This window comes from Scyliorhinus canicula, chromosome 18 (assembly GCF_902713615.1).
Source record: "Scyliorhinus canicula chromosome 18, sScyCan1.1, whole genome shotgun sequence".
Classification (NCBI taxonomy): domain Eukaryota; kingdom Metazoa; phylum Chordata; class Chondrichthyes; order Carcharhiniformes; family Scyliorhinidae; genus Scyliorhinus; species Scyliorhinus canicula.
Genome location: NC_052163.1, coordinates 108,211,450 through 108,233,669, shown reverse-complemented (window position 1 = coordinate 108,233,669; position 22,220 = coordinate 108,211,450). Strand labels below are relative to the sequence as shown.

General features: G+C 45.9%; 1 protein-coding gene across 2 annotated transcripts; it reads right to left on the bottom strand.

The window, feature by feature from the left end:
• Positions 1–2,033: 2,033 nt before the first annotated feature.
• Positions 2,034–21,923, bottom strand: LOC119953391. 2 transcript variants are annotated; one of them, XM_038777615.1, is made up of 5 exons: positions 21,415–21,923; positions 8,998–9,199; positions 6,482–6,548; positions 5,852–5,920; positions 2,034–3,301 (listed from the first exon to the last, which is right to left on the bottom strand). In XM_038777615.1, the coding sequence occupies exons 1-5, from the start codon at positions 21,843–21,845 to the stop codon at positions 2,934–2,936; spliced, it is 1,137 nt and encodes a 378-aa protein (XP_038633543.1). In that variant the 5' UTR covers positions 21,846–21,923; the 3' UTR covers positions 2,034–2,933. The 2 variants fall into 2 exon arrangements, with proteins under 2 accessions (XP_038633543.1, XP_038633544.1); XM_038777616.1 differs by lacking the exon at positions 5,852–5,920 and having other exon boundaries at positions 21,415–21,915.
• Between the last annotated feature and the right edge of the window lie 297 nt (positions 21,924–22,220).

Genomic DNA, 22,220 nt, shown 5'->3' with positions numbered 1-22,220 from the left:
TAAAGTCCAACAGGTTTGTTTCAAACACTAGCTTTCGGAGCACTGCTCCGAAATCCAAACAAACCTGTTGGACTTCAACCTGGTGTTGCAAGACTTCTTACTGTGCCCATCCCAGTCCAACGCCGGCATCTCCATATCTTGGTAAATAGATGTTCACTTCTAAAACAACTGGTGGGTGTAGTGTATTTGGATTTCAAAAAGCTTCTGATAAGCAGCCACATAAAAGGTTACTGCAGAAGATAACAGGGCATGGTGCTTGGGAGGAGGCGGCAGGGGTAATACATGAGGGTGCACCGTGGCACAGTGGGGTTAGTACTGCTGCCTCACAGCACCAGGGTCCCGGGTTTGACTCCAACCTCGGGTGACATTGTGGAGTTTGCACATTCACCCTGCATCTGCTTGGGTTTCCTCCAGGTGCTCCGGTTTCCTCCCACAGGCTAAAGATGTGCAGGTTACGTGGGGTTATGGGGCTAGGACGGGAGAATTGCCTAGGTAGGGTGCTATTTCGGAGGGTTGGTGCAGACTTGATGGGCCGAGTAGCCTCCTTCTGCACTGTAGGGATTCTATGGATTAGATAGATGGAGGATTAGCTAACAAGAGACAGAGACAGGATAAGTGGGTTATTATTAGGTTGAAAAATCTGTGAACTGGGGTATTGTGCACAGTTTTGGGGGGCGATTCTGCCAAATGGAGCCCAAGTGTTCGCGCCATCGATGGCGCGAAACGGGCACGGGGACAACCGATTCTGGCCCCCAGACGCCGCTCTAGTCTCCCTTCCCGGCGCCAAATGGGCGCCGCGCCAACCCGCGCATGCGCAGTTGGGCCACGTCAACCTGCACATGCACGGGGGACTTCTTCCGGGCGCCAGCCCCAACTCAACATGGCGTCGGTGTTCAGGGGCCAGCCGTGCAGGAAAGTAGGCCCAAGGGGGGGGGGGGGGGGGGGGGGGGAGAGGAGAGGCTGGCCCGATGATGGGTGGGCCCCGATTGCAGGCCAGACCCCATAGGAAGCCCTACCTGGGGATGGAGCCCCCCCCACCCTCCCCACAGGCCGCCCCCCGATCGTTCGCGCAGCGTTCCCGGCAGCAGCGACCAGGGGTGAAAGGCGCCGGCGGGACTCTGTCGTATCCGCCCGGCAGCTCGGCCCATCCGGGCCGGAGAATCGGCGGCCCCGCCGATTCCAGCGGCCCACGGCCGGTGCCACGCCAACCGTGTCGGTGCAAATGGCGACGATTCTCCGAACCTCATAGAACCGCATGCCGGCATCGTGGCATGGTGGCGGCGATTCTCCGGCCCGGCGCGGGGCTCGGAGAATTGCCCCCATGGTCTCCTTACTCAAGGAGGCATCCAAGAATCTGAGGGGGCTTGACAGGGGAAGTGATGTGATTCCCCTTCATGGGGAAAGTCTAGAACAAGGGGGCATAGTTTAGAAATAAGGCAGCTCTCATTTAAAAGGAGGAATTTCTTCTCTGAGTGTCATTAGTCTTTGGAATTCTCTTGCCCAGAAAGCAGTGGGGGCTGGGTCATTTAATATATTTTAAAGCCAAGTTAAACAGATTTTTGATCTACGCCTGAGCAGGAAAGAAAGTGAGGGGCCCGAATGGCTTACTTCTGCTGTTATTTCTTTTTATCTTATGTAAAAATTCTAAGATATGAAGGAAACAGAGTCAACGCCACATTACTATTCAATGAAAGGTTAAAATGCAACAATTATTGCCGTTAAATAACCAAATGAACGTCGTGATACGATATTTCATACAACCTGTTTCCATTCACCTATTAAAGAACGACAAAGAATACACGTCAAAAGCGTGTTTTGGAAGCGGTATATAATTGCATCACAGCAAATAGAAATAATTGTAACCTGCTGTTCTTGTTAAAATTGCCTAGAAACAATATAAAGTTGTTCTAATCTGTGTAATTAAAACTTCACCTTGATTATTTGAGCTAGGTGATGTGTCAGAATTGTTTCACAGTCACATTCTAAAATGAATCATTTAAGGAAAATAGCAACGTTGAGATTTAAAAGACAAATTTCAAATGCACTTTCAGGCACAAGTATTTAATAAGTCAACATCTCATGAGACAAGAATGCGCAATAGCACTCGACTTGGCAGTCTCTGTACAATTACAATTATTCTGTATGGCATTTTACAGAAGGACAATGGAAGAAAATCATCCTACATTCAATTTTGTAAAACCATTATGAATTTGGTGAGTTATGTACTTTTTCAGTTAGTATTGATATTTTGCAATCATATTTAGATGATGTTGAGACAAACATGAGTGACATGAGGTCCATACCACCTGACACCTATATTACGAACAATCTTGAACTACATTTTGATATGCCATTGGCAGTACAGACTTACGATTGAACAGGGACTCACTGACCATAATATAAGATCTGTTCTCTAACCCTACAATCAGATAACCGCAATTATCTTGTGATTTTAAATTGTCCTGCAGAAGTTGGAACGACACATCCAGATCCACAACAGCATTGGAATAAAGGAAATTTGAGTGAACTATGAATGAATATTGTTCTCAGGAAGAATTGCAACTTTTGAAACAACCTTACATAAGTAAAATTATTCAGTTGGACTAAAGTCTGTGTCAAGACAAGCTATGGATTTATCAACAAACTTGAGAAATTTGATCATTTGAAAAAACGGACCCTGCTATTTTAACTTAATTTTAGGAGGGGCAACTAATATAAATTCAGCTCCACTGACTGTGCTGGCTCAATTTCCGGGGTGATATATATTAATTCTGTTCTACAATTTTCTCTCATCTCTTTTTGGGATGAGGAGAGGAGAAAGAAATTAGGACCGACTGCCTTTTATCTTTCACCGTTTTTTAAATTACATTCAAACTTGTGTCACAATCTTGCACAGATTATTTTTCCTGTGCATAGAACATTTTGCACATCCATTACAAACACCACACTTTCTTCAAGTATGCCTCTTTAAAACCGTAATCACTGACGTAGTACCCAACATCTGGGTGGCTCTTCAGGCTACAGGCAATAGAAGTGGTCTTGAAATATTCTAGAAACTGATGGGTTATATTCCGAATGCTAATAATTGTGTCCTCTAATGCAGGCAGCACTCCACTAATGTACTGCATCCAATCTGGAAGATTTATTTTCCACCATTCCTGGTCAGGATCAGGCAGAACGGTTGCATTTGATTCCAGCACACAGACCGAGTTCTTGTAGAGTTCCTCAGAGAGCTCCAAAACATCTTTGCAGAACATCTCCAAACAGACCAGTGATTCCGGAAACACGCAGAATAAGGACTCTTGAAATGGAGAAAAAAGAAAGGATGTTTTTGACACATATCTATTATTATCTGTTGAAATTGTGGAGCAGGTTTGAGATTCCATTTCAACATGTATTGGAAATGCTTACGATGGGCTCTGGTCTACGCTAAACCCATTATATATTAGGTAGAATTTCACTGTAGGAGTCTGTTATTACACAAAATGATGTTATAAAAGAGGTTTTCAGTCACAAAACATTGGTCACTAAAATAATCGGGAGGTATCTTACCAGAATTTGAATTTGGCAAAGTGTCAGACTCAGACTGACAACTGGTGTGTAACTCTCCAGTCGGACAGCCCAATTTTTTCTCCAAATATTGAAAACAAAAGAGTGGCGCTGGCAAACGCTGTCACTCTGGCAGGGCGGCACAACAGAGCCGGCAACTGGCTCCATAAAGATTGAGGCGCCATCTTTAAAGGGTGATCCGATCAGCGCTCCAGCTTAACAGCCCCCAGCCCGAACCACGACATTCCATCATCAATCCCCTCCCACCACCCCCCTACATTGCAGCAGTATAGCCAGCACTTTTCCCCCACCCACAGTGTCCACCCCCCCCCCAACACATCAATGAACCCCCCCACAATGGGGCCTCCACTAAGGCCTGCCCCTGGCAGTGCCGCTGGCACATGTTGGCACTGCAAGCTGGCACTGTGCCAACATGGCAGTGCCAATGTGTGACCCAGGAACATGCCAGGGCACTGTCCGGGCATGTCCTCTTCCCGGGGGCTATACATGCACATACATATATATATATATGGCCCCGCTAGATTGCCCGCACGCCCAACGCAAGGCTCCCGAAACAAGTGCTCCACTTCGAGCTCCGCAATGCCAAGCAATCACTAGGAGGGCAAGGGGAACGCTACAAGGGCACTCTGAAAGCCTCCCTAAATAAATGCAACATCTCATCATCATGTGGGAAACAGTTGCCTTAGAACAGACAAACTGGAGAAAAAGCATCCGGGAGGGCGCCAATCACCTCAAGCATCGGAGGGTGGAGCACGCGGAGGCCAAGTGGAAACAGCAGAAAGAGAGCGCAAAATCCAGAGCATCCCACCTCATAAAACACCAGCTGCCAAATATGTGGCCGAGTCTGTGGCAGGGTTGGACTATTCAACCACCGCAGAACCCACCTCCCCGGAGTGGAAGCAAGTCATCCTCAACACTGAAGGACTGCCCCAAGAAAAAGAAGAAATACTTACCTCTGCCCCCCCAGAGGATCCCTTCGACTGCTTCTCGTCTGGTCAGAACCTTACCGCCGTGATGTCAGTGAGGGGAGGGGGATCAAATGGCAGGGGGGGGGTTTAAATTGATGCAAATCTTTTAAAGGGTGATCCGATCAGCGCTCCAGCTGATGACATCACCAGAAAGGTGTGGGGAAAATCGGGAAATGTGATCTCTCCACCAGGAATTGTGTTTCCCAATTCTCGCGGGATTATCCGCCTGCGCTGCCTGCGCTGCCAATCCAGCGCACAGCTGGTGCGGGTTCTAAATCAGCCGTTAACAGCGTGTTGGAAACAAATGTTCATGTCGGCAGGGTCTGGCTATCAATTGTTGATTGGGTGTAACTAAAGATCCCTTGTGATTGAGCGTAGGTAAGTCTAGAAGGTAATAAGTTATGTTTAAAACCAGGTGTAATTTAATGCCTTACGGCTCTCCCAATCCTCCATTCACCCCAGCCTGATTCTTCATTGCAGCCTGTGATGCACAGACATTAGATAATAATAATCTTTATTAGTGTCACAAGTAGGCTTACATTAACACTGCAATGAAATTACTTTGAAAATCCCCTAGTCGCCACATTCGGCTCCTATTCATCTACAGAGAGGGAGAATTCAGAATGTCCAATTCACCTAACAAGTATGTGTTTCGGGACTTGTGGGAGGAAACCGGAGGACCCGCAGGAAATCCACACAGACGTGGGAAGAACGTGCAAACTCCGCAGAGACAGCTAACCCAAGCTGGGAATCGAACCTGGGACCCTGGCGCTGTACGGCAACAGTGCTAACCACTATGCTACAGTGATTATAAGTAACTACTTTGCCCTGATTCAACCATTCCTTCCTCAGCTTTTCCAACACCCACCACCCTGACACCCCACTAACATGGACATTGAACCCAACTCCTCCACTCCCACTCTAACTGGGTTCTCTAAACCGCCACCCCATCCAACACCCCCCTCCTCGCCACTCTACTTTCCCCATCTCTCTCTTTCCCAACCCACAACTTCTAAACCCTATTCTCATCCCCTCCTCTCTCTATTGACTCCTGCCAACAAAGTTCACATTCTGGTCGACCAGCCTTAAGGTAGTCTTATTGCTTATCTCACAATTTGGAAAATCCGATCACTGTTCGCTTTGGAGAGATGTCTGAAGACTGTTGATTGCTCTGAGACTTGTACTACATCATGAGTTGGTGGTCATCAGAGGAAAACTGAAAAAAAAAGAGACCTTCCAACGGTCGAGAAAATGGTGCAGAAATCAATGATTTGAACTCAACCCAAAGTATGATTAGTGTGCTCTGAAATCACCGCTGATTTGATGTGGCCCATAGGGCTGCTCACTCTGTTTGCCTGCCTCTCTTCTGTGCCTCGGGGTCCCTGTGGAGCAAAGAGACCGCAGTGGTGAATGTACATCATGTAATTCACACTGTATAGTATTGCGTTCACACTTTATAGCATTGTGTCCTTGTGGGCTCTGTCTGTGAGCTGTTGCGTGGCTCTGCCCACAGGGGGAGATGAGGAGCTTGTACAGGGCTCCACCATCAGCTCCGCCCATAGCCCCTCCCACTACTGGAAGTATAAAGTGCTGCAGCCTTGTGAATCTGCCCTCAGTTCTTCTTGTCGCAGGTAGGCTCAGTTGTAAGTCTATTAAAACCTCAGTTTACTTCCTATCGTGTCTCGAGTAAATTGATGGTCACATCAACCGCATGTTCACTTCTACGCTTTGAGCTCTGCAACTGGTAGGCACCACCAGACTCAGTGCTTGGATATGGCATTTAATATTATTTGTGAAGGTAGTTGTTAGTTATGCCCCTCTAAACAGGGGGCACCTTTTGTTCCTTTTTCTTTTGTTTCGTGTCTCTGGAGAAACCAAACACCTCTTCTTTATTTAAAGAAAAGTCATTATGCTCTAAAGGAAAATAAATTAAATACACGTACCGGCATTGGATTCGGAAATGCAGCTCCCAACAGTCCGGCTTTCTTTGTTGTGCATATGTATTAATTCCTGTTGTGAATAATGAAGGAAAGATGCAAATTGTTTGTTACATTCCTGTTTTTGTATTCGTCAGATTGCTGATAATAAAACCCCCTGCTTCAGTCATTTACAATATGGATTCTTCTCTTTCTGCTGACTTCCAGTTTACGAGATGCACGGGAACCTCCTACTGGTTCAGTCTTAGTCGGAACGTTTAACAGGAGAAAAGTACCCAGTTACTGACGACTGCTGGTTCAATAGCACTGAGGTTAACTATTTTGAGTGCAATAGGATTAAAATCACTGCAGCATGATGCTACTTTTATTGATGCAAATCAGCATCTCAGGCCCTCATCCCAGGCAAGCGGTGGGCCTAATAATGCAAAAGTTGGATTCTGAGCATGGCTTCATGCATCGCTGCCATTTTAGCACTTTTTCATTGATGTCAATACCGGGTGCTCACCTCTCCGGGAATTACAGATGCCAAGAAGTAGCAGGCTGCAAAAACTAAATTAAAAAAATCTCTTCTAAGCTCAAGAATAGGGCTTCCCTACCCAGGGCTCCCTCTTTCCAGGCACCCCTACTCAACCCCCCCCCCCCCCCCCCCCCCCCCCCCCCCCCCCCCCCCCAACCTAACAGTACCTTTATTGCCTGGAGACTGTTTTCACAGACACTGGCAGCAGCCGCCCTGCTATACTCACCTGCTTTCACTTGTCTGCAGGGTCCTCAATGACATCAGGTTTAGCAGAGGAGTTAGGCCTAACTTATTTAAATAGGCCTTGGAAGTTGAAACGACCTCAGCCTCATTCAGCAAACCTGTCCCCAGTTACATTTGGGCCAAAATAACGGAACACAAATTCACAATCTAAGCAAAAATGTAAAGTTATGGATGACCACTTGGGCAGTGTGAGGAAACAGGGAGGAATGAACAGATCTGGTCTACCTCCTAATTATTTGTTATATAGTGGTTTTGGTAGAAGAATAGACCTGTCAGCATGTGACTGGGCAAAGTTGCATAGAATGGCAGCAGGGCGCAAACAAATTGGAGTGGAGAACCACTTAAAATATGATTTTTGACTCAGATGAAGAGAGGACTCTGGAGATTCTAAGTGTGTATGTCATAGGGAATGTGGCCAAAAATCTCTCAAGCCTGTGGACAATATCATCCTTTGTTTCTCATTTTTAGTTCCCTTAATCACAATCACATTTCACAATTAGGACCAGAGTATAGTATAGTTGTTTCAATTTTTCAAGGGGCATTGCAGCCAATATTCTAGATCTTCTTCTGCTCATACAATCATAACAATAATCTTTTTTGTCACAAGCAGGCTTACATTAACACTGCAATGAAGTTACTGTGAAAAGCTCCTGGTCTTCAAATTCCACTGCCTGTTCGGGTACAGAGAAGGAGAATTCAGAATGTCCAAATTACCTAACAGCCCGACTTTCAGGACTTGTGGGAGGGAACTGGAGCACCCGGAGGAAACCTATGCAGACACAGGGAGAAGGTGCAGACTCCGCGCAGAGAGTGACCCAAGACGGGAATCAAACTTGGGACTCTGGCGCTGTGAAGCAACAGTGCTAACCATGCGCTTCCGTGCCGATCATGTAAGTTTGCAACAGGAGAAATTGGCAGAGTTCAATGTCGAGACTCAATGCTCACATCATGCATTCCAAAGCATAAACACAGAACTATCCACTCCCTGGAGTAATTGAAACTAGTGGGTGCACAGTGGTTTACTAAGAAAGTTACACTACTGACATCAATATCCTTCAAAGTGAATCCCACCACATGTTGACTACAGTTGCTGTTATCCAAATGAAATGGTCTTCAATAAAATATAAAAACGTCAAGATAGGAAAAGACCAGTTGGTCTATTTAGCCCATCTCATACAGTGCGTACGCCTTTATGCACCAGGTCAATAGACTCCCTACCCACCAGGTACCATTTCTCAAGTTAGTGAGTTACAGGACTTAGTAAACAGCAAGTGTCAAGAGGAGAAAATACTGGTGGAATTCAAGGAACCTGCTGGTTGGAGAGACAATTTAAAGGCTCCTGTCACTCCTAAGCCTTCGGGTTTGTATCTGATGAGCTTGTCAATAAATGCAACTTCTTTGCTCAGCATCAGTAGTTTATGCAGCCATTTGAGAGTGTACTATAAGCATAACAGTATCTATGAAGGAGTTCACAGTTCACACCTATGTGACAATGGATTACCACTTGGCAAAGCTATAAATAACCATGCAGAAGGCAGCTCCTCCAAAGTTCTTGGTAGCGTGGAGTCTTCAAACATAAATTTAGCCAAATTATTAATGATTAACAATCTAGAGTGAATTGTCTTTTTGACATTCTCCATGTAGGAACAGATTGTAATTAAATCCTATCAGAAATGATGAATATAATTGGAATTTGTAAAAAGCAATATGTTTGTATCGCAAACAAATTTAATACAAAGTTTGACAGTGATAAGTTTCTTACCTCAGTGGTGACTGCTGCATGCCGTAGATTTTTCTTTTGTAAATATATAAATTCTGAGATAAACTTCACATGTTGCTGCTCAATAGAATTCAGTTCAATTTCAGTCACGTCTTTTCGATGGAGCTCATATACTTTTCCACTCCATTTCCGCTGAAGAGTAGTAATGCTGTTGGTAGCTTCTGCAGACTCTGTACCATTCCATCTATATACAGCAATAGAAAATGGCTTCCAATTTCAGAAAAATTAACAGCTGGTTAGAATATTTCTATCCTATTTCATTGATGTGATGGTAACTTTGCTTCTTTCAGTCACACTTTATATCCTTTACTCTCAGTGCTAATTATATGAAGATTGAACAACATTTTCAGTCAAAAAGTTCCAGCAACTTTTATTTGATTTTGTTTGAGGTTTCCAGAGAATGGGCTATTGCTAGGCATCAAGATCAACATGGGGCTTGGAGGAGCACTCCTGCTCCACAAATAGTTTTTTTTTTAAAAACACTCTTGGAAGAGGTTTTCAATTGGTTTTGTTGAGGACGGCTGATTAGGCCTCTCAATGCCTGGAGAAACATAGAACATACAGTGCAGAAGGAGGCCATTCAGCCCATCGAGTCTGCACTGACCCACTTAAGCCCTCACTTCCACCCTATCCCCGTAACCCAATAACCCCCTCCTAACCTTTTTGGTCACTAAGAGCAATTGATCATGGCCAATCCACCTCACCTGCACATCTTTGGACTCTGGGAAGAAACCGGATCACCCAGGGGATACCCACGCAGACACAGGGAGAACATGCAGACTCCGTACAGACAGTGACCCAGCGGGGAATTGAATCTGGGATCCTGGCACTGTGAAGCCACAGTGCTAGCCATTTGTGCTACCGTGCTGCCCAAAATCAGAGTCCTGATCGTGACATGAACCCTGGACCCTCAGATTAAAAGTCTTATGCTCTACCGACTGAACTACCAGGGCTCTAAGGAGAAAGGAGACTGGGATGCACTATGCATAATTCACAGTTCTTCTGGAAAGTTACAGTTGTGATTCTAAAACCAGCGAAGGACCCTCAATTGGATTTTAGAACATAGAACAATACAGCGCAGTACAGGCCCTTCGGCCCTCAATGTTGCGCCGTCCTGTGAAACCCCTCTAAAATCCCTCTACACTATTCCCTTATCGTCCATATGCCTATCCAATGACCATTTGAATGCGTTTAGTGTTGGCGAGTCCACGACTGTTGCAGGCAGGGCATTCCACGCCCTTACTACGCTCTGAGTAAAGAACCTACCTCTGACATCTGTCCTATATCTATCTCCCCTCAATTTAACCTGACGTAAATGTAAGTCACTTCTTTCCAAAAGCAAAAAAGTATAAATCCAAACAAGGCAAATTATACCCCTAATTCAGAAGAGGTCTGAGAACAGTTTGTAAATAGTAATTGTATACTTTTATAAAATTATTTGAAGTTGTACTATTGTAAAGAGATGGGCACAACAGGTGAATCATTTTCTTTCTTATTTAATGAAGTTTGGAGGCCTTGATTAAGTTCTCTTGTCCTACACCACCTTGCATTGTATTGCATCTTACAATTTAAATTATTAAAGTGTTAACTTCTGATATGTTCTCTCAAATCTACTTAATTCAACAAGAAAATGGAACATGAACGAGCCATTTGGCCCCTCCAGCCTGCTTCCCCGTTCAGTAAGTTCATGGGCGAGATTCTCCGTTCCTCAACGCCGATTTTGTAATCAGCGATCGGGCGAAGAATCCCTTTTGACCCCAAAATCGGAGGCGCTGCCTGTTTGATGCAGGTTTCATATGCTCCGCATTCTCCTAAATGGTGTCATTGTGGCGTGCGCTGCACGCCATTGGGATGGCCTCAGCGTGTCATTTGAAGGCCCTCCCCCGATGCTCCACGCCGATGGGCACGGTTCACTTCTGGTCTCAGCCGTGCGGGAGCCCTGGGCGCAATTCTCCGAAATGGAGACAGAGTGTTCGCGTTTCACGATGGCGTGAAACAGGCACGGGGACTACCGATTCTGGCCACCGCATGGCGCTGGAGCGGTTCATGCCGCTCCAGCCTCTCTTCCCGGTGCCAAATGGGCGTCCGCGCGAACCCACGCATGCGCAGTTGGGCCGCGCCAACCCGCTCATGCGCCAACCCGCTCATGCACCATTGGGCCGCGCAAACCCGTGCATGCACAGTTGTGCCGCGCCAGCTCCCGCATGCGCGGGGGACTTCTTCATCATGCCGGCCCCGACGCAACATGGCGTGGAGGTTCAGGGGCCCGCCGCGCAACAAAGTAGGCCGGGGGGGGGGGGGGGGGGGAAGAGGCTGGCCCACCAATCGGTGGGCACCGATCACGGGCCAGACCCCATCAGAGACCCCCCGTCCGGGGACGGAGCCCCCCCCCTCCACGAGCCGCCCCCCCCGACCCTTCGGGCAGAGTTCCTGCCGGCAGCGACCAGGTGTGGATGGCGTCGGCGGGACTCTGCTTTTTCCGCGTGGCCGCTCAGCCCATCCGGGCCGGAGAATCGGCGGCCCGCGACCAGCGTCGCGTCAAACTCACCGGCGCAAATTCTCCGCACCTCGGAGAATCGCGCGTCGGGGTGGCATAGCGCGGTTGCGGCGATTCTCCGGCCTGGCGCGGGGCTCGGAGAATCGCGCCCCCTATGTGGTGGCTGCAGACTGTGTCTGGCACCGCCAGTCGGGCGGGGGGGGGGGCGTGCTGCTGGCTGGGAGGACTTCCGCGAGGGCTGGGGGGCCTGGTCAGGGGGTGGCCAGAGGGGTACTATCTGGCAGGTCAGGTCCGCGTACGGCCGGCGCCATGTTTTATGGCGCGACAGCTGCAGGTAGCCGCCGTGCAGATGACGGCTATCAACCCGGCCATTCTCCAGACATTTACTTTGTGGAGGCCGGGAGTATTTATTTTGTGGAGGCTGCTTGCCCCTCACTGGTCGCAGCATCGGTGAGGGGACACCGCCGATATTTGCCACATAAAATGCCACAGAATCTGGCCCCACAGCTTTGGCCTCAAATCCACTTTTCGGCTTGAGCCCCACACACCTTGGTTCCCATGGAGTGCAAATATTTGTTGATTTCATTGGACATTACAGAATGCCATGTTCTTGTTTCATTCAGTGATTACAATCTTACCTTATCATAATGCCATCCCAATTCTTGTTTTATGGTTTAATGAAATGAAGCCTTCTGTGTGTGTTTATAATAATCATGCCAGGTTGATTGTTGCTGTGACAAACTACATCAGATGGTAAATAATGATATGACTACACAAAACATTCAAGCGATCAAATAAACATTTGAAAAAGCAAGTGCATGGTAACTCGAGTGAACGAAAGCAGTTTATTCCATTGAAGGGTCAAGAATATCATGTACTTTATTGAAATATGATACAGATCAAAAATGGAAAGAAAATAGCCACAACAAGTTCACGGAGTTGATAACAAATAGGGTGATGTCAGGTGGTCAGCTTCCCAAGCTCATGTTACTAAACAGCAATTTTATCTAGGCCATTGCCTTGGGGACAGTGAATTAGCCTGAACAGATAAGAAAGGTGCCCGTCTATTCAAGTGGTTGGATAAAATGGAGCAAGGGCTCATCAGCAAGGAAAGAGATTGGGATGTTATTGTCAGGCTCAGTGAATGGCAAAAAAGTCAACCCAAGCTGTTTAAATAATTCTCCCTTTAGCGAAGTGTATTGTAGTCAATGGAAAAATGGCTTCAGAGAAAAGATGCTGGCGAGCGATGAACTGGGGAGAAATTGAAAAACTTGAATAATAGCATTCAATACATTCCTAAGCAAGAATTGGAATTACTTTGTTGTTGTAAGGTAAGCTGAAGTAAGACATTTCTAATGTACAAAATAAGAAAGAAATATGTAGATAATTAATCTTACGAGAAAAGATCAAAAGATACAATAAAGCTAATTCTAGGTGGAAGTTTGCCTTACCGTGGAAAGTACTCTATCAAAAAAAAAATTTCTGCATATTTTAACATGGAAGAAATTAATTGATACTATTGAAATTGGCAGAATTAATTCCAAAATCTATATATCATTTACTACAGAGTATTCGCTTCATATATATATATATATATATATATAAATCACTTGTTAAAAAAAGTAAACAATTACTATTTTGACAAAATAAACTCCCAGGTTTTTTTTTTCTGTTAAGCAAAGAGTTAACATGAAAATCATTCAGTTGAATTACTTTTATCATTTTCAGTAGGTAATGCTACTTCTAAGCATAAAGTCTTTAACAACAGAAATACCATCTCCCTGAATTTAATAGTAAATTTGTTGTATATAGAGTGATGCATTTATGTAGTGTGGTGTAGCCTCCTTCTTAAAGTCAATTTTAATTTGTCAAATATTAATTTCAATGGATGACAGTCCAAGTGATTTCCTGACAAACTTTCCCTATGAATATTGATTAGGGAGTCCGCTTTTACCCTATAAGCTTGGATCTATTTTTGTACTGAGTACTTAGAGAAAGCCTGGAGTATCTAAGAATGACATTATACTGCACTATCATCTGGAACCAATAGATGAAATAACATTGCAGCTGGTGACTAGCACTATTAAAGGTTGAATTTTGTTGGGGTGATTGGAGCCCTGATGTTGGGCCATAAAATCAGGGGAAACCCAGCCTCAGCTGTTTGGGAGACACCCAACTTAATATTTTGGTTCTCAGGCAATTAAGCAGCTGCAGTTGGGGTCTCCATCCCTTTAAAAGGTAGGTTACTGCCCCAAAAGCTGCCATTCAATTAGAGGACCGGCAACTATTTGTTCTCAACAGTGCCACCAGGAGTGGTGGCGACTAGTGGGACTACAGTTGTCAAAAAATGGATGTCAAACTCCCCACAGATAAGTGGAGCCGGGGTGGGGGTCACCGGGGCCAATCAGGAAGGCCCCGATGATAGGGACTGCAGTGGGAGTGTCCAGGAAGGGGCACTTCTGTGGGAAAAACCTTCGCCACCAGGAATCCCTCTTTAAGACACAGAGTGCCGATCAGGACAGCCCGCCCAAGCCCATATGGAGGCCGCCAGGCTTTATTGCGGAGCCCCCCTTCATGTGATGGTAGACCCACCACCCATTGGTAAAAGCCCAGCCGGAAGAGCCCTTAAGCCCCCATTGCGGTAGAATTCCAGTGTCAGGAAAGCAAGAAGCACACTCACCATTCCTTCACCATTTTATGATTCATCTCCCAAACGCCTTCCAGCAAAGAACTAGAAGCCTCCAAGTGCGTAACAGTCCTACAGAGGTTATATTTTAATGTTAAAGCGCATATAGGTTGAACTCTACACAACACAATAATTATGCTGTGTACAGCCTCAAGCATAAGAGCCGAGTGAGATTCCTCAGGTGGGTATCATATCTCGCAGCCTTGTTACATTATAGAGTCATAGAATCATAGGATCCTTACAGTGGATAAGCAGGCCACTTGGCCCATCAAGTCTGCACTGACCCTCTGAAAGAGCACCCTACCTAGGCCCACTCTGGGTCCTATCCCCATAACCTCTCCTAACCTTTGGATACTAAGGGGCAATTTATCATGGCCAATCCACCAAATCTACACATCTTTGGACTGTGGGAGGAAACCGGAGCACGACACGGGGGTGGGGGGACGTGCAAACTCCACATAGACAGACAATCACTCAAGGTTGAAATCGAACCCGGGTCCCTGGCACGAGAGGCAGCAGCGTTAACCACTTTGCCACCATAGATTGGAATCTGAACTTTTGTACAACATCTTGGGTAATGCACCCGAGGAAGGAGCAGTGCTCTGAAAGCTAGTGATTCGAAACAAACCTGTTGGATTTTAACCTGTTGTAAGACTTCTTACTGTGCTCACCCCAGTCCAACGCCGGCATCTCCACATCAGGTGTAATGGCAGTTTGCATCAGGACCAAAGCCATTTCTAATTGTTCCCATTGTAAATTCACACACCAGTTAGTTCATCCCACTCTGAACCAGACTGTGAACAGATCTGGCATTATGGGCTGAGTGTTGAATTTTCTTTCCATTCCTTTCACCTTTGCAATGCCTCTCGGTTCCGCCTGTCTCAGACCCATCCTATCCACTCTGTCATTTCGACTGGACTATTTCAATACCTCCTCTGCTGGCTTTCCATCCTGTACCCTCTACCAATTCCAACTTTTGTCAACATTCTATCACATAAATCCTTTTCAGACCACGTACCATTCATCATTTCAACCTCTCCCTTTTTCTAACTAACCTATATTGGTTCCTGATCCCCCAGAGTACCAAGTATCAAATCCCCATTGTCGTGTTCCAAATCCCTTTACAGTGACTCTGATATTTCTTGCAACCAGGGAACACCATTACCTGCCAGTTTCCTCTCTAAATCACACACGATGCTCAGGGGATGTGCAGGTTGGGTGGATTGGCCATGGTGGGTTGCCCTTAGTGTCCAAAATTGCCCTTAGTGTTGAGTGGGGTTACTGGGTTGTGGGGATAGGGTGGAGGTGTTGACCTCGGGTGGGGTGCTCTTTCCAGGAGCCGATGCGGACTTGGTGGGCCGGGTGGCCTCCTTCTGCACTGTAAATTCTATGATAATCTATGATTAATCTAGGACAAAGGTTCGTCACAACATCGTGGGCTGAAGGGCCTGTTCTGTGCTGTATTTTTCTATGTTCTATGTATGTTCTATGTTCTATTCTTACTTGGAAACATATTGCCGTTCCTTCTCTGCAACTGGATAAAAATCATCAAACCCTTCAAAATGGCACGGTCGGTGCATTGACACCAAATTAACTGCAGAGGTTCAAGAAGGCAGCTCACCGCCATCTTCTGAAGGGTGTTGGGAATAATTGGCCTTGCCACTGACACCCACATCTAATGAACAAATAACAGAAAGCGACCTTGCATCTTAAGCTCCTGTGGCAATGGCCTTTTCCCCACAGGACACAGATTTATGGTGATGGCAAAGAAAGCAGAGACGATGTGAGGATTTTTTTCTGCATTGCAACTTCTTGTGATCTGGATCACACGGTATGAAAGGGTGGTGGGAGCAGATTCATAATGACTTTCAAAGGGGAAAAATGTATGGCTTTGGGGATAAAATAGAGGAATAGAACTAATCACTCTTTCAACCCACCTCCTGCTGTGATGTACTATTCTCTGATTCCACAATTCTGAAATGCAGGCGAAGCAAGAAAGATGCTAAATTGATCACGTAATCCGAAAGTTAAATCAACAAGAAAATGGATTTTGTAAAATCTATTGGAGACAAGTGAGTGGGAAGTGCTGGGAAACTTTGGAAATGTGGTAAGGGAGGAAAAGTGGAATCAGGAAAGAAACAAGATTGCAGACAGTGAACATGATGGGCGCGATTTAATGAAGAGTCCCATTTTCGGTACGAATAGTGGGGTGTTTCTCAGAGCCTGCAGCACCGAGAACGACCCCACTATCAAACAGGCCTTTTTTCATGCACTCCATGAAACTCAAGCACAGAAATCTCGGCTGACACTCCAGTGTAATACTGAGGGAGTGCTGCATCGTTGGAGATGCCATCCTTCAGACGAGCCAATAAACGGAAGCCCCGCCTACTCGCTCAGAAAGAGGTAAAATATCCCAGGTGCTATTTCCAAGTAGAGCAAGAGAGTTGTTCCTGGTGATCTGGCTATTTATCCCTCAATCAACATAATAAAAATAAATTAGTTGCTCATTATCACATTGCTGTCTGTAGGGGCTTTCTGGATGCAAATCAGTTGTTATGTTCCTACATTACAGAGAATGACTACACTTCAATCGAACTCCATTGGCTGCAAAGTACTTTGAAAGATGCTGTGTAAATGCAAACTCCCCCCTCCCCCAACTCTTGTTTTCTGGTCTTGAATCAAACTAGTGAAAAACAGGTTTAACACCAACATCCAGAATTATTTGTTATATGTAAACAATAATTAAAGATTGGGAAACATGAAAAACTGGAGTACTTTATGAGAGTCCATAGATTTTTCTCTACATAGTTGAACTAGGAATGTCCTTTCTTATTTACATTTGTGAGCTCATCTAATCTGAGGAGGCAAAGCTCTGCCTGATTTAATATACATTATATGGCAAACTCGTAGGAATATAGAAAGTCAGAGAGATCTGGGCGTACAGGTCCACAGATCCTTGAATGGGCAACACAAGTGGACAAGGTAGTCATGAAAGCATACAGAGTGCTTGCCTTCATTGGACAGGGCATCGAGTATAAAAACTGGCAAGTCATGCTACAGTTGTATTGATGTCAGTAAGGCCGCACTTGGAATATTGCGCACAATTCTGGTCACCACACTACCAGAAGGATGTGTCTGCTTTGGAGAGAGTGCCGAGGAGGTTTACCAGGATGTTGCCTGGTCTGGAGGGTGTTAGCCATGTGGCGAGGCTGAATAGACTTGGACTGTTTTCATTAGAACAACGGAGGGGCGACCTGATAGAGGTCTACAAGATTATGAGGGGCATAGATAGAGTGAATGGGCAGGCAATCTTTGCTAGGGTGGAGGGGTCAGTCACTAGGGGGCATAGGTTTAAGGTCTGTGGGGCAAAGTTTAGAGGAGTTAAGAGCGGCAGGTTTTTTACACAGTGGGTGATGAATGCCTGGAACATGCTGCCAGGGGAGGTTGAGGAAGCAGATACATTAACGGCGTTCAAAAGGCATCTCGACAAATACATGGAGAGGATGGGTATAGAGGGATACGGCACTAGGAAGTGCTGAGGGTATTGGCCAAGGGTAGTATCATGACCGATACAGGCTTGGTGGGGCGAAGGGTCTGTTCCTGTGCTGTATTGTTCTTTATTCACTCCAAAATGTATTGAGTGCAAACCTGAAATAACTTACCCTTCTTCATCAACACTTGATGGTTGATTTTCATGGTTGATAGTTCCAGCACGTCCTGTTGGAGGTTGTCCCCTGGGTTATTTGATCTACAAAATATTTGTACGCCTTTCTATCATTTACTCAGACATTTATATCCAGCTCTTTTTGAAAAGTGCACTCGTAAAGCCCATGTTAACTATTGCTATTAAGATGTTATTCCATCTAACCATTAGTCTGGAGCAACACTTACTGCCAGTTTTAATCTCATTTGAAGAAGCTTGTTAACTTGATAGGAAAAATAGAAAATTACAGAAGATTTTTCAAATAAGAAAAATGCAGGCTCATATTTCAGGTGCACAGCTAACTTCAGATCAGTTCTAAAGAGATGTATTCATCTGAAACAATTTCACCTTAGATACTGACTAACTTTTTTGCTGTACTTATTCAGATTCCCAGATTTACATTTTTAATTTTATACTTTTAATTCTGTAACATTTACAATTGCTCAGTTTAGAAAACAGTCCATATCAGGGTGACCCCGTCCTTTATTTTACCCCCGTATTTGAAGCCACAGTAAGATGTCCCGAACTGCATGATGCCGGGACCATGATTGGCTTATAACTTGGACCTTTAAGTTTTGTTCGTCCACCATACAACACCCCTCCAGCCCCATATAGCTACACCTCCACAGCTCTGGAACCCTGGACCTCCAACCATGGCAGGCTGTCCATTAACTCATAGCGCCAGGGGTTCAATTGTGGCCTTGGGTGACTGTCTGTGTGGAGTCTGCACGTTCTCCCAGTGTCTGAGTGGGTTTCTTCCAGGTGCTCCAGTTTCCTCCCACATTCCAAAGATGTGCAGGTTAAGTGGAGTGGCCCTGTTAAATTGCCCCGTAGTCTCCAAAGATGTGCAGGTTAACTGGGATTACGGGGATAGGGCAGGGGACTGAGCATAGGTAGGGTGCTCTTTCGGAGGTTCGGTGCAGACAATGGGGCGAATGATGTCCTTCTGCACTGTAGGGATTTATGTCAACATACAGCAGAATCCAAGCTTGGGCTGACAGGTGGCAAGCAATATTTGTGACTCATTGAGGTTTTCACCTCTAGTGCTGTAGCTAGTAGGACTACAGACCCAATTTCCAGAAAGCGGGATGAGGTTCGATGGCTGGTTTTTTGAACAAAGACACACGGTGGGCAAAGTGGCCTATTTTCTATCCTGCAAACTTTCTATGATAAGCCAGGATCATACTGAAAGGCGAAGCAGTCTCGAGGGGCCGAATGGCCGACTCCTGTTCCTATTTCTTATGGTCTTATAGGCGCCAGGCATTGGCAATTTCTATGACAAATGTTTGATTTCTCCCATTCAGGATCATGTTCTTCTTCTCATTTATTTGGAGCTGAGATGCAGATTTCGAGCATTTGATAATGAATAGTTCAATAGAGCAAGCACAAAATAACAGATTTTCTTTTGGGGGGGGGAGCGCAGCTCCGATCCGCACAGAGTTAAAAATATCTCTCACGTGTACAAGTCGCAAGCTGCAGGAATGAGTCAAACACATCACACCAATAAAATCAGCTCAGGAATGTTACAATACACCCGTCCCCTGAACCTGCGAAATGTTATAGCGCCGTTCAATGTGAAATCCTAAAAATAATCCACAAATGTCCACAAATACAGTCACTGGGGGCTGGGGACTGTCTGCTCTGCTTGGTGTTCTGAGGGAAATCGATCCTGTTCAGATGAGGAACAATCATCTAACAGCACCTCTCAGAACAGGAAACATGAAAAGACTTGACAAGTTGGCAATAACAACCCCCCACGATATCATTTGGATCAGGTTTTCCAATCAGGTATCATTGGAAAGTTCAGAACAGAATGGGCTGTTACAGAGCCTTGGCTCTGCGTTTATGAGGATTTATTAAATACTGCGGATAGGTTATTAACAACTAGGTCACCTCTTCCACAGCAGGCGCATTGACCCCATTCGATACCCTCCGCCAAGGCTGAACTCCTGACCTCCATGTGATCAGTCAGGTATTCTCTAATTAGCACAGTTTTGAACAATGAATTAATTTACAGTCGGAAGGTTCCCTAATTTAAGTAGCTGGTAGCCCTGACTCCTATTAAATATTTCAAGATTCACCATCGATAGCAAGGCCACCGTTTTGGGTCATATGGACTTAAAACGTTAACTCTTGTTTCTCTCTCCACAGATGCTGCCAGACCTGCTGAGTTTATCCAGCATTTTCCGTTTTTATTTCCGATTTCCAGTATCATTTACCACAACTTTCTTAATGGTTTGGAGATATATCCCCTGCTGTACCCCCTGACACTCTTGTAGTTTTACATAAACCAGTCTCCTCGGAACAGGAGCATGCATGTCAGAGAAAGGGGGAATCATTTTGTGTGCGTGTGTGTGTGTGTGTGTGCGCGTGAAAAAAACCAACCAGAATGAAGCATTAGAAACTATTCGACACTTCTTTTGGTGGGAACAAAAACAAATACATGGGGCTGGTTTAGCTCACTGAGCTAAATCGCTGGCTTTTAAAGCAGACCAAGCAGGCCAGCAGAACGGTTTGATTCCCGTACCAGCCTCCCCGGACAGGCGCCTAGGGGCTTTTCACAGTAACTTCACTGAAGCCTACTCGTGACAATAAGCAATTTGCATTTCATTTCATTTCAAGAGAGTCAACGCATGCAGGATATCGCGACCACACACACTTTGAATGCAAAGGGACCACTTCACATTGACCAGGAGGAGAATCTGCTGCTGTTTCCAAATGTCACATCCCTTCCAAACTCTGCCCTTTGATTCAATATGAATGAAAAGCAAGCAACCGAGGACGCTGGAATCTGAAACAAAAACAGAAAACGCTGGACAATCTCAGCAGGTCTGACAGCATCTAGGGAGAGAGGATGGAGCTGGCATTTGGAGTCTGGGGTGACTCTTTGCCAAAGCTTGAGAGAACACTGAAGAGATTTTAAAATGCAACCCCCCCCCCCCCCCCCCCCCCCCCCACCTAGATTCCAGAATGCATCCTTTCCCTGTGGATCAGGCCATTCTATAAAATCTTGTGTAAACGTCTCGAAAGGCACATGACGAAAACAAACTGACCCAGAAGCAAACAGCTTTAAATCTTCAGGCCATTCTATAAAATCTTGAGTAAGGGCAGCACGATGGTGCAGTGGTTAGCACTGCAGTCTCACCATGCCGAGGTCCCAGGTTCGATCCCGGCTCTGGGTCACTGTCCCGTGTGGAGTTTGCACATTCTCCCCGTGTTTGCGTGGGTTTCGCCCCCACAACCATAGATGTGCAAGGTAGGTGGACTGAACACGCTAAATTGCCCCTTAATTGGAAAAAATTGAATTGGGTACTCTAAATTTTTTAAAAAGGAAAATAAACAAAATCTTGTGTAAACGTCTCGAAAGACACATGGCTACAACAACAAAAAAGGACTCAGAAGCAAACAGCTTTAAATCTTCAAAGCCATTCTAGAAAATCTTTTGTCAATGGCCCGACAGACAGGTGACAAAAAACAAAGCGACCCAGAAGCAAAGGGGCTGAAAAGCTTCACCTTCTGTACAGATTGACGATGTCGTTCAGAGCATCAGCCCATTTCCACCGGTAGTACAGCAGCAAGATATTGGAGGGCCGGCTGATCCACTGCCTGGATGCATTTCCGATGGACTTCAGCAGGATGGCAGCATCCCTCCCGGCCGCGTTCAGCAGGGCTTCGTGGCTTCCGATTAAATCCACCGACCAGAGCGAGCGGTGCCGCTTGTTGGGGGTGCCCCCCTGCTGCCACATGCCTGGCTGGAGTCCATCCGGCAGAAGTGCCGAGGCTCTGGAGTGGCCGCTCTGCCGCCAGCCGCCCAGCCGCTGCAGCTCGCTCATCCCCGGCCCCGCTTTCAGCAACATGTCCCCTGACGTCACAGTGATGGACATGCTGCCTGAAAGGATTTTTTTTTCTCTTGAAAAACTCAACCCCCGCCGAGTTACTAACATAGAAACGGTGTCATGGCAACAGCAGCTGGCGGCAAGGCCCGCCAATGTAGGGCGACTGTCAGGAGAGTTGTCTATGACAAGATTGCTCCCCAACCGCCTCGCAAAAGCTTTCCCGAAGTAAGGCGAGAAATGGAGCGAACGCACAGACAGAACCTTCCTAATGCACAAATCCCAAAACCTTACAACCTTTCCACAGGGTAATATGATACCAGCAAGTGTGTCATCCTGCCCACAAGCAAACACGTTTAATATTGGTGTAATAACCTTTATTAGTGTCTTACATTAATGCTGCAATGAAGTTACTGTGAAAATCCCCTAGTTGCCACACTCCCGGCGCCTGTTCGGGTACACTAAGGGAGAATTCAGAATGTCCGA